This window comes from Arvicanthis niloticus, chromosome 4, assembly GCF_011762505.2.
Source record: "Arvicanthis niloticus isolate mArvNil1 chromosome 4, mArvNil1.pat.X, whole genome shotgun sequence".
NCBI lineage: Eukaryota > Metazoa > Chordata > Mammalia > Rodentia > Muridae > Arvicanthis > Arvicanthis niloticus.
In genome coordinates this window covers 62,531,287-62,547,330 of record NC_047661.1, presented here as the reverse complement: position 1 = coordinate 62,547,330, position 16,044 = coordinate 62,531,287, and the positions used below count along the sequence as shown (strand labels likewise).

At 38.1% G+C, this 16,044-nt stretch overlaps 1 protein-coding gene across 4 annotated transcripts in view; it reads left to right on the top strand.

Moving 5' to 3' along the window:
• Window positions 1-757: 757 nt before the first annotated feature.
• Window positions 758-16,044, top strand: part of Rbm46 (RNA binding motif protein 46) — a 36,459-nt gene continuing 21,172 nt past the window's right edge. For 2 of the 4 annotated variants that reach the window (XM_034500767.2, XM_076932579.1), the window contains exons 1-4: window positions 758-964; window positions 8,873-9,034; window positions 9,833-10,300; window positions 10,821-11,603. In XM_034500767.2, coding sequence (XP_034356658.1) covers window positions 8,884-9,034; window positions 9,833-10,300; window positions 10,821-11,603 — 1,402 coding nt within the window. In that variant the 5' untranslated portion in view covers window positions 758-964; window positions 8,873-8,883. Of the gene's footprint in view, window positions 965-1,275; window positions 1,505-8,649; window positions 8,760-8,872; window positions 9,035-9,832; window positions 10,301-10,820; window positions 11,604-16,044 lie in introns of those variants that run through there. The other 2 variants (XM_034500768.1, XM_034500770.2) reach the window with 2 other exon arrangements.

The window sequence follows — 16,044 nt, the reverse complement described above, 5'->3', positions numbered from 1 at the left end:
AAACAAGTATACTAGATGTGGCTCAGGCTTTTAACTTGTTTGGAATAAACCGAGCAGTTTAAGAATGACTGCTTTCCGAGTTACCAACGTGCCCCTGGTATTGTGCATAGCGTTCTCCTTGGGGGGCACCTTTTGGGGGTAGTACATATCACGATTCACTTGATGCACACGTTGTATAAATGCCTACAACACTCTGTGTCGGTTTCTCTGTAAAACTTGCCATAACTTGGTTAAAAAACCAACCAACCAACCAACCAACCAACCAACCAAACAAACAAAAAACCGTGAGAACAGACCAAGATGCCCTGGAATTGCTTTTGGTACGTAGAAACATAAAAGGGCTAAAACTTAAGTTAACGTTATTTATCATCCAAGTCTCGTCATATCTGTTTTAAGGAGAATCAGAAATTAAGGAGTTTTAGAAGCCACCTCTCCCATCCTCATTTATAAAAGTCCCCATAACTGTTTTGCATCAAACGAGGAGTTCAAGATTTGCAAACTCCATCCAACAAGACAAAGAATTTCTCAACCTACCTACATCTCGCTTAAGGGACGCAGCACTGAAGTTCACATTGTAACTTGTTTAGTAACGCCTTCAAGTCTTCCACGCGCCAAACTTCACTCGCCAAGACTCGCTTTTCTCCTCTCGATTGGCCAGCGAGCATGCCACTCCAAGTCCCTTTCTCCTGTAGCAAGCACCTTCTTGGGCTTCAAGGCTCAGTCCCGCCCCCTCGCCCCCCACCGGCGGCCGCTGATTGGTGGAGTTGGGTGCACTCCACGTGAGGCACGCTTGCTCCGAGGCGCGAGGACTGCACGAGCGCCACTGGCCACGCCCTGCCCCGTCCGACCCCGTGGCGGCTCCTCTGGTCACTGCTTCCGCCCGCAGCGCCGATCGAAAGCTCTGGCGGCGGTTTGTGCTCGTTGGTCCAGGGATTTTAGGTCTGGCCTTTGAAGACCCGACGGGGTGAGACGGGGATGGGAGCTGCGGGGGTGACCGGCAAACCGCTGCCAACGGCCGCAGTTGGGGGTGCCCTCGCGCTGGCTCCGGGGCACCACCGTCGGGCGGCGTCCGCGGGCTGGCCTGCGCGGCCGCCCCGTCGACAGCGGCCCCGGGGGGGCCCCGGGGGCCCCGGGGACCTCGGGCTCTCTGCTCGGCCGCCCGGTCGACAGCGGCTTCGGGGCCGCGGGCTCCCTGCGCGGCCGCCCAGTCGATAGAAGCTCCGGGGCCACGGGCTCCTGGTCGCCGCTTCAGACCTCGCTAGTCTCGGGCTCGCTGTGCCACCCGGAGTTCCTAGTGGGCTCAGCCTCGAACTTTCCACCGCCCCGACTGGGAACCGGCCGGGCAGCGGAGGGCATCTGCGTGAGTGGTTGTCGGGAGCCAACTGCCCGACGGGCCGCTAACGCTCGCAGTGCAGCCTGGGGTGCGGGAGGACCACGGAGCCAGTGCACGGGCCCGGTGGATGCTGGAGGCTCCTGGCCTCCTGCAGGGTCGACTACCTTTCTGGTGAATTTATGATAGGGGACCCCAGTGGACTCTGAAAATGCACCCAATTTAGCCTTCCGGAATTATGTTAAAACCAAGAACCACCATAGGTAGCATAAAGGTGGTAACATCCCCGTCGTTTATGAATATGCATGTGAAAATAGGCTAATTTCAATAACTAGCAGTTTTCATTTCAAGGGTCAGGGCAATGAGGTGTTCCAGAAAAACTTCCTTTTTAGTCTTTTCGGAATTTAGCTTACTTAGCGCTGTAATAGGTAGATTTGTTTTTAAGTGTACTTGTTTAAAATATTGTCTTAACCACTAATTGTATGCCATTGAGGACATACAGATCCTGTTAGTACTGTATTTGCCAAATACCAACTGTTGCCTTATCTCCTGCGTGTGATCTTGTTTTAAGTGCTAATTTTCATATCAGTGTCTTGGATTTTAATATTAGTGCCAAAATTATAAAGCAGCTCATGTAAGGTGCAAAACATTTTTATAAGGTAAGAAATACTAAAACCAGCAATCTATTCAATTATATTGTATGGCTGAAGTTATGCTTTACGAGTTCAGTGGTGCCTTTTTTGTTGTTGTTTTTGTTTTTTGTTTTTGTTTTGGTTGGTGGAAACCTTAAGACATATAACTTAAAGGATTGCAAATAAGTAATTTGTGTAAATTAAAATTTTTAACTCTGTTACTTTAATATCAGATGGTTGGCAAGGTAAAAAGATAAGGGAAAATGTGATTTCTGTGATCAAATTAATCGGATTTCAAATGACACTGTAGAAAACCAAGTGAGAAATGATAGCTAGGGTATTTAGTTAGGAAAGCATTTGTAGATATTTTTTATAAATTCAAAGAGCACATAGCTTTTGTGATTAGTTTTTAAAATTTTTTTGCAGTGTGATTTGAAACAAATTTTACATGTGTGAGTGCAGAACTTGCATGAAAGTTGGGACAACTTTCAGGAGTTGATTCTCTCCCTGGTGGGGCTCAGAGGTGGAACTCAAGTTCTCAGGCTTCAGTAGCAGGTGCTTTAACCTACTGCATAGTGTAACCCCAAATAGTTTTTCTAAATAGTTCATTTCTTTTTATCATACTAAATTTAAGTCGGTTCTACATGCCTGAAATACCTAGTACTAAAAGTTTTAAACATATTTCATCTTTGCAATCAAACATACTCATTATAATAAAAATAGTTTAAAATGAAATGGAATTGATCCATCTCTAAACTTGTATTTATAAAATGTTTTAGATATATAGGACCACATTTTTTTTTATTTTTCAAACATGTCTGCAGTACCCTGTCTCACTGAAATAAATATTGCTCAAAATTGGCGTTAGCCAGCTCAGTATCATCTGAACAAGTCTGGAATTTAACATTCACAAGATAGAAATCACAAAAAGTATAATGTGCTTTGAGGAAAGGGGTTTTATGTCTTAAATTATTAAACTACACATAATTTGAAGACTTAAACTTTATATAATGTTCACCTTTATAGTCTGAGAAAATTTTGTGATAATGCAGATGATGTTTTAGTTTGAGTTAGAATACAAATAGAGCAAAATCTTTTTGGCAAATAATTTTTTTCCTATATGTTTAGAAAAAATTTACTTGTCAGTTTTTTCACTACATTCTTTCTGAAAGACAATACAAATGTGAAAGATACATAGACACATATATAGTGTGTAATTTTTGTGTATGATGTGTGTGCACAGGAGTACAGTTGTCTTAGAAGGTCAGAGGCATCAGATCCACTGGAACTGGAGTTATAGGTCATAGAAAATATATCCCTGCATTATAGGTAAGGGCACACATTTAGTGCTAATTCAGGTTCAAGATCTTTTTCTACTTCCGTTTAAGTTAGACAAACCTAAAAATGATAAGGAGAGATGAGATGGTGTCTCTTATTCTGAAACAAGCAAAGGAGGAAGATGAGAACTGTTAGTGATGCAGTAGTTGGGACTTTAAAATGTAGCATTATTGTGTGAACAATCCCAGCAATTGAGAGGCTGGAGCAGTTCAAGGACGCCTGGGCTAATAACAAGATTCCTCCTTTGCAGAATTTCACATAGGCATTTGCATATGAATATGCAGATTCAAATTATGTTCATGGGTGGGTATTCTGTGTCATGATAGAACAGTGTTGAGTAAGACACTGAAGATTTCTGGTTTTAATCACTGCTCTGTGCAGACTAGATGGCCTTTCTTGTTTGTTTGTTTGTCTGGTTGTTTGATTGGTTTGGTTCTAGTTTTTGTTTGCTTTTTCATTTTTATTTTATTTATTTAATTTTGCAGGCAGGGTTTCACTATGTATATCCATGCCTGTCCTGGAACTCCCCAGGTAGACCGAACTACCTCATACTCACAGAGATCTGCCTGCTTTTGCCTCCAGAGTGCCGGGATTAAAGTTCAGTGCCACCAGATTAAGCCAGACTAGGAGATTTTAGAAGTGTGTTCTGGTTTCATCTGGACAGGTGGATGCTGTTTTCTCCCTGGGTGTTGTTTCCTCTGGCACTGGCCACCATTTACTTATTTATTTGGAGTATGAGTTTCTTCATTGAATGGTAACTGGAGCTGTTTGGTTAGACAGCCACAGATATCTGTCACATTTACTTTTTAAAATAATGGGTTCTGGAGATGAAACCCATGTTCAAACACTTTCTGATTGAGCTGTCTCCCTGGTGTGTGTGTGTGTGTGTGTGTGTAGAGTAATGTCTGAAGAAAAGTTGGCAAAGTAGGCAGTTTGATGGATGGGACACAAGTGGGTAGAAATAAAGTGAGGGAACATTTCATAGACAAATACCTAATGTGGTTATCTGTCCCACAGTTTGTAATTTTATCTGTGTTTGTCTCTGTGACTTAAAATAAGCAAGAATAGTATTTATCTCAAGATTATTAAAAGGAGTAAATGGGATATCATCCAAGTCAAGTGAAATCCTAACGTCTCTTCAGTTTCTTCGTTGAATATGCATCATGTATCATGTACTATGTGGTACTAGGGAAGGAAATAAAGACTATACCTTAAGGTCTGGTGGGGGCTGAAGGAAGGAGAGTGTAGAGGTAGAAGAGGAGGGAGCTGGTTATCATAACACTCTGAGGTGGTTCCATAATAAAAGTGCATACTAAGGAATACCTAATTTTGAGTTGGAGCTTTGTCTTGGAGAAAATTAATAGTAAGCAAATCAAAGGAAGTAGAGAAAGCTCATGGGGTCAGTGATCAGGGATGATGGATGAGAGTGTGGCACATTTGAGAAGTCACAAATAAGCATGCATTGCTTTGGGTACATAAGAAGTGAAGTTGGGAAGGGAAACTCAGAGAAGGAACAACAGTAGGGATGGTGAGCCATGCAGTCTCAGCACTTGGGAGGCTTGCTCTGGGTTGAACAGAAGCCTGGGTTGTAGAGGTAGCAAGATCCTGTCTCAAACCAAACACAAAGAAAATCTGCCTGAGAGAGCTCTTTAAAAAGAATACACAGACAGGTGAGAAGGAAATGTGTATTTTCACCAATGATGCCAGTTTTTAAAGTTTCTTGTAAATTGCCCCATAATTTTTATGTGCCCATGTAAAAAAAAAAATCTCTGAAAGTATATATGCTTATCTAAAACCCAAACATTTACAATTGATTTTGTAGTGAATTCCTTGTTCTCTATATAGAGTGTTCTTTCAAGTTTTTCTATTTAGTACCCACAAAGATATGATATTCCTTTAAAATTTTTTTTATTAAATTATGTATATTTAGCTAACAAGTATGTATGTGCATCCTACGCATACTCACGGAAGTCAGAAGAAAGCATCCGATCCCCTGGAGCTCTAATTATAGATGACTGTGAAATATGAAATCAGTTGAAGTCACCCAGCTTAAAAGGCAAATGTGCCTTGGTGGTTGTTACTATCCTGAGCATTTCCCCCACTTCCATGTGTTCTTTTGCTATATATCGCAAAAGCCTGACAGTCTTATCCACGGTGTCTGTCTGTCTGTCTGTCTGTCTGTCTGTCTGTCTCTCTCTCTCTCTCTCTCTCTCTCTCTCTCTCTCTCTCTCTCTGTGTGTGTGTGTGTGTCTGTCTCTGTCACTCTATCTCTTTGTCTCTCTGTATGTGGCTTTCTTATCTATAGGTGCATGGTACCTATTGATTCTTAGATGAAAGCTCCATGATTCTCTTCTCCATGAGGCTCATCCTAGCTCTCCTATTTAAAATTGTACACTGTTCTCTAGAGGAACAGACCAGTAGAAAGAATATATATCCAAAGGATATTTATTATATCGACTTACATGATACTGGGTGGTCCAATAGTGGCTAATTTAACACTGGAGAGGCCAAGAACCTGATAGCTTCTCAGTCCAGTCATCTGCTGAGGACTCAACAGTCCCAGTCTGGTAAGGAACACCTGGAGGATTCCTGGAGACCCACTCATCTGTGGTCCATGTTGGAAGGCCAAAAAGCTGGGTTCCAATGTCAGTGGGCAGTTGGACCACCCTTGGAAGGACATCCCACATACAAGGCAGAACTTCCCACTTCATCATCAACCAGTTAACATCAAGAGAATTCCTCACAGCTGTGCCCAGAAATTAATGTAGAGAAATTTTCACAATGTATACAGAGGTTTGTCTCATTAGTGGTTCTAGAGCAGTGGTTCTCAACCTTCCTAATGATTTGACCCTTTAATATAGTTTCTTCTGTTATGCTGACCCCCAGCCATAAAATTGTTTTTTTGTTGCTACTTCATAACTGCAATTTCATACTGTTTTGAGTTGTAATATAAACCTGTATTTTCCAGTGTTCTTAGGCAATTCCTGTGAAAGGGTCATTAAACCCCCAAAGGGGTCACCACTCACAGGCATTAACCATCACACCCGTCTTCTGCCAGCCTCCACCTGCCACATATCCTTATCCTGACCCCTCTGGTAACATTGTCCTTTTTATACATTATAGGATGTATGAATAGATTGTTTTCTGAACTAGTCTATAAGTTACAAAAGTTTTTGTTGATTTACTGTTATATCCCAGAAACCACTTTCTGCCTCTGAGATCTTGGATAGTAGAGTTGATCTGGATTTGTTTGTTTCTTTCTTTTTTTCTTCTCTAATAAAGGCATACAGCTTTTATTAGTTGTAGGGATTAGAGATGATACTAATGCCTTTGTATTTATAATAAACATGCAAAAGTAAACATATTATTATTTGCCTGTTTGTAACTGGCATTGCAGTTTTGGTTTGAAGCCAGTTATTGTATAGATAAACTGAATAACTAGTTTCTATAGTTATTTGCATATATGAGTTGATATGAACTATTCAAACATATTCAAATATATGCATAAATTAAAATTTCTGAATAACTGTTTTAAGAGTCCTAATCCTTTTACTTAGTCATTAGCGGATTTATTTGTCAAATTTCCTTTTATTCTTCATAAAATATTTGTGTGAATAATAAAGGGTTATCAACATATTACAGATGAAGAGCCTGAAGTACAGTATAACTAATAATTAATAATATAGTTAGTGAGTGAAAAGAAAGGTGAACCCAAGCCATCTTGCTACAGATCCATGCTTACCTCTGAGTCACTAGATGAGCGCTATGGTGATAGTCTCCCTTGCTCTAGACCAGTGGTTCTCAACCTTCTTGATACTGTGACTCTTTAATACAGAGCCTCATGATGTAGTAACCCCAACCATAAAATTGTTTTGTTGCTACTTTGTAACTGTAATTTTGCTACTGTTAATGAATTATAAATATCTGTTCTGCAGGATATATGATGTGATCCACAGGTTGAGAACCACTGCCCTAGATGTCCTAACTGGTAGCATCCTCTCTAATCCCATCCTCTCCAGAATCCATTGTGAACCTTTGCACCAGTGCTTGTAGTCAGTTGGAGTTTGTATTTGTTGTGTCACACCTACACCACTTTGAGAAATGAAAGTTGTTTCTGAAAAACAAAACAAAACAGTGCACCCTCTGTCAACACTCTGAGCACCTAAAAGATACAGCCATTCTCATATGTATCAAGGCACTTATTTGATCCTTATGGAAATTTTTAGTAGTGTTAATCTAACTTACAAAAAGTCTGTGAGAACTCACGTTGATATGTCTGTTTAAATGAATAATGTATAAAGTAATAAAGTTGTCAAAGTTATATAGGAAAAAAGGCTAAAATTGAGGTGCACTGGCTTAAAATTTTTATTTTTTTCCATCTTAAAATAATAAGCAGGCACTGTTCTGCTTAGCTTCTAAGATTACACAAGATTGGGCATGGTCAGGGTAGTATGGACAAGGACTAAATGGAATTTTAGCAATGCTATACCACAGTGGCCTGGTTTTCATTTTATAATTAGGAAGACTATATTTGCAGCCAAGATATTTTTCAGTTTACTCTCTATAAAATGAATTTAAAGTTTTTAATTGTTCATAATAATGGCATATGAGAGATGACTACAATGTTGATTACTAGGAAATACAAATAAGGTAATTTAAAAATTTAAAATATAATAGGGAGTTACGTCAGTTGGAGAAGTACTTATCATGTCAGTATGAGGACTTAAGTTTGATCCGAGTTTAAAGAAAAAACAACAAAAATAGCTAGACATGGTGGCATGTGCTTGGAATTCCAGCAGCAGAGGAGTTACACCCAAGGTTGATTATTGGCTTCCATATGCATAGATGTGCATGAGCATGCTCACTGCCACACATGAAATCATACACGCACATAGATACACTTCATATAGGGTGCTGAAGAATGTCCCTATTCACCCAGCTAATAAAAGTCTCTTAAGTTGATGGCAAATCGGATATCACATTAGCTCCTGTTTCTTCTCAGATGACTGGTAATGACGTGTTTCTATTAACTCTGCTAACATCTAGTAGATATAAATGGGCAGATATGAAGGCTTTGTTTCTGGAAATTGTTGAAACTCTTGAAGATTGCTGAGAACATGAAGGTCATGTGTATCTGACAAGTGTGGTATTTGTACTCACAGAAAAGATACAGTTGGCCCATATGACAGAATTATTTAAAACCATGGCCTTGTAGATTGGTGATACCCTTGGATTCATTGATGAAAGTGTATTTTGCTACTTTGTGGGTTTCTTTTTACCTAACTCTCACTTCTGCTTTCTCGTCCTTTCTTTATTCTGTTTTCCTTTTCCTCCCTTTCTCCTACTTAGACTATCTAAAGATACTGCGTAGTAGAAGAGTGGCTTGAGAAACCATTTTCCAGTTTCTGTTACAGTGAACTGGAGACTGCATTGGCAGACCTTAAAGAGTAGTAGTGATGGTTAGTCACCATACCTGTCAGCCACAACTGTCTGGCTTCATGCAATCCAAAGAAATGTTCCCCAGACTCCTGGAGCTGTGCTGTGAGCTTACAGTTACTTGACTGTGTTTTAGGAATTGCAGCCATGAATGAAGAAAACACCGAGGGAACAAATGGATGCAGTAAAGTACGCACTGGCACTCAGAACGAAGCTGCACTGCTGGCTCTGATGGAAAAGACTGGCTACAACATGGTCCAAGAAAATGGGCAGAGGAAATTTGGTGGTCCTCCTCCAGGTGGGGGTTTGCTTATCCATGTTTAAATTAAATCTGTAACATAGTCATTTAGATGAAGTGTAATCCCCACAAGCATCCCAACCAGTCTCAGCCATGACTTATGATTTCAAAAGATTATGAATTTATTTAAAATATTACTCTTCTAAGTAGTTGAGAAATAACTTGGTTTGGATTGTTTGGATTAAGAAATAAATCATGATTCAGAGCATTGGGGAAGAGTATACTCAAGGCATTGCAGACAAGTCATTTGGGGAGGAATTTGAAGGAGCAGTGAGTAGAGGCGTAGTACTTCTATAGCAAGATTCAGATAGGCATTTGAAGGTACCTTACCATTCTAGGAATGCATTTCCTTTGCTCAGACTCTGAAAATGATTGCACAGAACTCTGTCTTCTAGTTTCCTCAGTTGCTGCACCCTCACTACTGCTTTCCTCCATGTTGTACACTTCAGGCAGGAAGGCATGTATTGCAGTTTTCCCTTGATTTCTCTTCTCCCTGATAATCCTTGTACTTAATCTGTTTCACTTAGGTCATTATATAAACTTTGTGTTTAGAGGTTTAACTATTTGATTAATAATAACACCCCTTATATAGCTGTATTTTTCTCACAGAATTTTATCATTTACATTGTTTTCTAGAGTTCTGTTAGAATACGCTTTAGAAGGGAAGGAACTTCATTTGTTTTTGCACTTCAATACTTAGAATACTGCTTGTAGACAATTTTTTTGAGTGAGTAAATGATTCAGTTATGAATATAGCTTTGTAGAATTTAATTTTTAGTGTTTATCTTTATTTTTCAGGTTGGGAAGGTCCACCTCCCCCTAGAGGTTGTGAAGTTTTTGTGGGAAAAATACCTCGTGATATGTATGAAGATGAATTGGTTCCTGTATTTGAAAGAGCTGGGAAGATATATGAATTTCGACTGATGATGGAATTTAGTGGTGAAAATAGAGGTTATGCTTTTGTGATGTATACTACTAAAGAAGAAGCCCAGTTAGCCATCCGGATTCTTAACAATTATGAGATTCGACCAGGGAAATTCATTGGTGTGTGTGTAAGCTTAGATAATTGCAGATTATTTATTGGAGCAATTCCCAAAGAAAAGAAAAAGGAAGAAATTTTGGATGAAATGAAGAAAGTTACAGAAGGTGTTGTAGATGTGATTGTTTATCCAAGTGCAACTGACAAAACCAAGAACCGTGGTTTTGCCTTTGTTGAGTATGAGTCCCACAGAGCTGCTGCTATGGCCAGGAGAAAGCTGATTCCAGGTAAGATAGTCCTTTCAAAGGTTACTTTACACATTAATCCCATTGTAAAACAGAAAAAGCATCAGTAATTTTAGAACATTATTAGCAAGCTATATAATGCCACATGAAAAGGAATAAAGAATTGTTTCATTGAAGAAGTAAAGTAAATGACTATAAGGTACAGGAAATTGTTTCTACAAAATGAGTAACATTTGCAAATTACTGAATGTGTCTATACTTTAACTGATACTTTAATGTGTATGTAACTTTAACTTAATTAATTACGTTTACTAAAAATCCAGAGAGCATTATTCCATTATTGCAGTTATGTTTAAAGTCTTACCAACTCTTGAAGTCTGTCGTAAGTTCTGATTAGGTTTGCTTTAATAAAAACTTTGATGTAAATAGGCACAAGTGATTAATCATATTATTGATAGGTGTTTGAGTTTCTGTTGATTTGGAGATATTATTATATATTGCTCTTTAGACTTGTATTCTTTGCTCTAGTTACCTTCTAATTAATTCATGCATTTTTTTTCAGGAACATTTCAACTCTGGGGCCATACCATTCAGGTAGATTGGGCTGATCCAGAGAAAGAAGTTGATGAGGAAACCATGCAGAGAGTTAAAGTTCTCTATGTAAGAAATCTAATGATCTCAACCACAGAGGAAACCATTAAAGCAGAATTCAATAAATTCAAGCCTGGTGCAGTGGAACGAGTAAAGAAACTTAGAGATTATGCATTTGTTCACTTTTTTAACCGAGAAGATGCAGTGGCTGCTATGTCTGTTATGAATGGAAAATGCATTGATGGAGCCAGCATTGAGGTAACCCTGGCAAAGCCAGTAAATAAAGAAAATACTTGGCGACAGCATCTTAATGGCCAGATCAGCCCTAATTCTGAAAATCTACTTGTGTATGCTAACAAGGAAGAGAGTCACTCCAAAAGCCTAGGCAAGCCACCAACTCTACCCACTCGTCTCAATGGCCAGCATAGTCCAAGCCCCCCTGAGATTGAAAGATGTACTTATCCTTTTTTTCCTGGAACAAAGCTTACCCCAATTAGTATGTATTCTTTAAAATCCAATCATTTTCATTCTGCAGTGATGCATTTGGATTATTACTGCAACAAAAATAATTGGGCACCACCAGAATATTACTTATATTCAACAACCAGTCAGGATGGAAAAGTACTCTTGGTGTATAAGATAGTTATTCCTGCGATTGCAAATGGATCCCAGAGTTACTTCATGCCAGATAAACTCTGCACAACGCTGGAGGATGCAAAGGAACTGGCAGCTCAGTTTACGCTGCTTCATCTGGGTAAGTTTAGAAGTACTTGATGTGTTGACATGAGAGAATACTGTGGTAGATAAACAGTCATTGATTTGAACTCTGAACATTAGCGGTGAGTCTTCAGATTTTTATCTCAGTTCTCCAAGACCAGAGAAGGAGGACCACAAGTTCAAAACTTACAGTTTCCCCGAGACTTGCCTCCTGTATAATTTCCTGCATACTGCTTTTTAAGTACTACTAACTTAGAGGGAAGTTGAGTTTTGGTTATAAAGTTAAGGCTCTGTTTTATTATTTTATTTCTTAATGGCTAATCCTTATTTGATAAAAAGTCTGATATATGTTACAGAGTTTGTAATGTGAACCAGTTTTTAATTCTGTCCTTACATCTTTGGTGAAGTCTACACGGTGAATTTTTGGTGGGAAAGGTTAAAGATTCATAAAATCACAGATGTTTGATTCAGGTCATGTGTAGACATAGCTTTATGCTCACCAATCTGGAAATTTGTAGTTATGACTCATGAAAGGCAAAAAGCATCATTAAGAAATGTTGATAACAATTCTCTTCAAATTTTATGTTTTTAAACAACTGCATTTTCTACATGTTGGTGGGATGACTTGAGAATCAGGGTATATATAATATGCTTGCTTGATACTCTAAAGAAAAAGGCATCATGACCCTTTAGGGTTGTCCTAATTCTTATTATGTTTATAGCATATGTTTTAAGTACACACAGGTTTGCCTATCCATTTGCCACATAGGGGTAAGATTTCACACGGAGTCAGGGGCTCTTCATGAGCCTTTTATTCCCCTCTGGAGATAGTTTTAAATTTAGTCCTAATGCTGTATTTCACTATTACTGATCTAAGAAAAGATTAGAGTATCCATAGTTTGTTTTGTTTAGTGATAAAATTAGCTGTGTGTCTTAATTATGGTTTCTATTGCTCTGATAAAATGTTGTGGCCAAAGCATCCTGGGGAGGAAAGGGTTTATATAGTTTACACTTCCATACTGTAGTCTATCACCAGAGGAATTCAGTATAGGAACCCAAGCAGGAACCTGGAGGCAAGAGGACTTGAAGGAATGGTGTTTATTGGCTCTGTCCACATGGCTTGTTCAGTCTGCTTTCTTAAAGCACCTAGAGCTGCCATCCCAGGGGTGGCACCATCCATAAGTTAGGTGGGCCCTCTCATAACAATCATATATTAAGAAAATTTACCATAAGCCTGCCCACAGGCCAGTTTGGTGGGACAGTTTCTCAATAGAGAGTCCTTTTTGCTTAATGAGTCTAGCTTTTGTATCAAGTTGACATAAAATTAGCCAGTACTCTGGTAGATGTGTCCACTCTGTCACATTTGACACAGTATTGTCATACACAATATTCTCACTTGAGAGCTGCACAATTGAGGTTAAACATTTTAAAAACAAATCTCAATGTTTAGAGTACGTTTACAGTTTTGTGTTTGGCTCTATTCATAGTGACTCTGGTGTATATGCATTCCACGTGCCACAGATTAGACACCTGTTACAGTGTGTCTGTACATTAAGTCACTTATTTTGGATTTTATTAGTGTTGTATCAGAACTTCTAGTTAAAAAACAAGAAGTTTGTGTTTTATGTATGTTTTCTTGTTTCTGTTTAGGGAGAAGATTTAATAGAATATGATTAGTATATATTTTAAAAAATTGGGCCGAGATGTAGCCTTAGCGGATGGATGGCCCTGTGTTAAATCCTCAGGCTTTCAAAAAATTATTGTAAACTCTAGAGCTTATTAGGGCACAGTGACCAGGTCTGGGGATGTTAGTAGGAAACACAATACAGCAGCACTTACTGTGTGTGACTAGAGTCAAAATGGAGGCTGTTGACAATACTGTTCAGGGAATCAAGGGACAAGAGAAAAAGGAAGTGGAAAGTCTACATCAGGAATCTAGAAAGCCTTGGTCAGAAAGCATATGTGAGGCCTTTAAAGATCTTAAAGCAGGGTCAGGATATGTGTGTAGGTAGGAGGTGCTATGTACCATGTGGACGTTAAGTAACAGTGTTCTTGCTTGTTCCTTTAGTAATGTTGGATCCTTATGGCAGGTCTTACAGGGCTGAGGCCTTCCTGTCTGGCACAGCTTTCCCTTAGGTAAAAAGTGAAGGGTTTATGCCACAGTTGAGGCTAGTTGGTGGCAACGATGTGTTAAGGAGGTGATAGTTGGGTGAAGTGTGTCTCATACTTTTCTCAGTCTACCAAGCACTAGTTTTTGCTTTCTTGAGGTTGTTACTGATTCTTAAGAGTGACTCAGAGTTTTTTTAATAATTAATACATTTTTGGCTGTATTTTAAAAAGCATTTCAGAAATTTAATTTTGTAGATAGTATGAGTTACTTAAAGATATCTTCTTTGGCTATATTTTCTTAGAATATGATATTTCTTTAACCTTGCCAATTTGGTGTTTTTTTTCAGTCATCATTATCCAGTTTTATCTTGGTGGGTTTTTAAAATGACATTGCTAAGCTATCTATTTACCACCAAGCTAAACTCAGTCTGACCAGGTGAGCTTTAGCAGTCTTGTATGTGATATAAACAATCATTTAGCTGTTTCTTTTTCATCTCTTTAAGAATGTGCTGTTACTATACATAGAGTTTCCATAGAATCTTTGACTTGCTGTCTTTATTTTTCAAGTTTGAGAGCTTGAATAGGAATAAAAGATGTTATGTGTTTAAATGACCATTTGTTTTTTGAAACAAACAAACAAACAAAAAAAAACAATGCGGTTCTTCAGGGATAGTAGACACCTGAAAGTATTAGAAGCCATGCTGTTCACTTCAAGTGACTTTTGATCAGAACCTTACAGTAGTTAAAAATATAGTAGTTAAATGCTGTAGTTTCTGTCCTAACTACAGCAAACTCTTCTGATGAAAATACCTTTGGTAGAAAGAAGGCCAAATTGGGTTGGGGGAAGGGTTAATTGCCAATAGAACCTTTTATTCTCACCTCAAAGTTACAGCCTGTGGTTGTGTTCATATCAGAAGAACTTTCCTCACCTCAGTCATCCAGTGGGATAAGCATTCATTTACTTATTATTAAAATACAATGCTTATTTTTAAAAATTAAAAGTACTTAAATTTCATTTCATGTGAAATAAGAAGGATATATTCAATAAGTTTACCTATTTATGTATGTAGGTTTCTGAGATAGAAACTTGCTGTATTGACTCAAACTGGCCTTGAAACTTGCCTTCTTTCTGGTTCAAAGTCCTCCTGAAGTCATTGAGTATAGTGGATCAGCAGGCATGTAGGTTAGGTTTTATACTTAATGTTTGCTCAGTGGAGACATGGGAGATAATTGACTGTCAGTTCTTTTTAAATATGACTCTGTTCACGTTTTTTTTTTTTTTTTTTTTTGCTGGAAAACAAAGAGAGGAAGGGGCGGGGTAGGCTTCATATAAGTTGCTATGAATGACCTTATCAAGTAATGTTCTAACAAATCACTCTGGGACAGGTGCATCTCTCCTTGTTGCAGTGTGTGGTGCTCTCTGATACCAGTGACAGGTTTGTTTTCTTGTGTGACCACTTGATGTTTTTAAAAACATGTTGAGATTCTCTGCTGGAAGGATTGTTGAGGTAGCTCTAGGAAGGTTTGCTTTGGTGATCTCTGGCAGATTTTAAGAGGAATTGAGGAAATTCAAAGATATGACAGCACTTACTTGAACTTTCCTTCGTTTTTCTTTTTGAAACAGTTTACAGTATGACTTTCTCAGCTGTATTTGCTTTTTCTCTGAGCAAGTAATTTTTCTAGATACTTCTAATTTGTTGAAACTTTTATGTGTCAATGTTTATGGTTTTAATATCACTGCTTTTCTCTCTAATCTGCAGCTGATATGTACTTTGTCTTGTATCTGATTTGAAAAGACACATGGGTTTTTTTTAATTTTTTCTAATTGTTGAATGGACTTTTCAAATATTTTATATCATTGAATGGAATTTTGTAAATATTTTATTTTTTGTCTTCACAAGTAAATTAGGTTTTGACTGTTCTGTCACACTTTAGTTAGCTGCTAAGGAAAAAGTACTACTATTGTGAGTTTTTACCTGAAAGATAATTGGTGCTTTTTTTCTCATGAGCTTTTATTTCCAGATTGATGGGCAAAATATAAAACATAAGCAGGGTTTTAGATTTAGAGACTTTGTCAATAAATTGTTTTGAAATAGAAAACTTTAGTTTTCTAGTAAAAATAATTCTAATAGATATTTAAGCTAAATTTAAAATAATGGTTATAATACAATGGAAGTCGTCATAGAGGAAAATTCTTTCAGAATATATTCCTTCTAGATTTAAGTAGAGATATTTTATTCTATATCAAGCTGATACTTTAAAGAATAAAATAGTTAAATTTGCTTTAAAATTCATCTTGTTAAATGAGAAGCAGCAATTAGGTTTAACATTTTCAGTTTAACATTTTACACAATTCATTTTCGCATGAC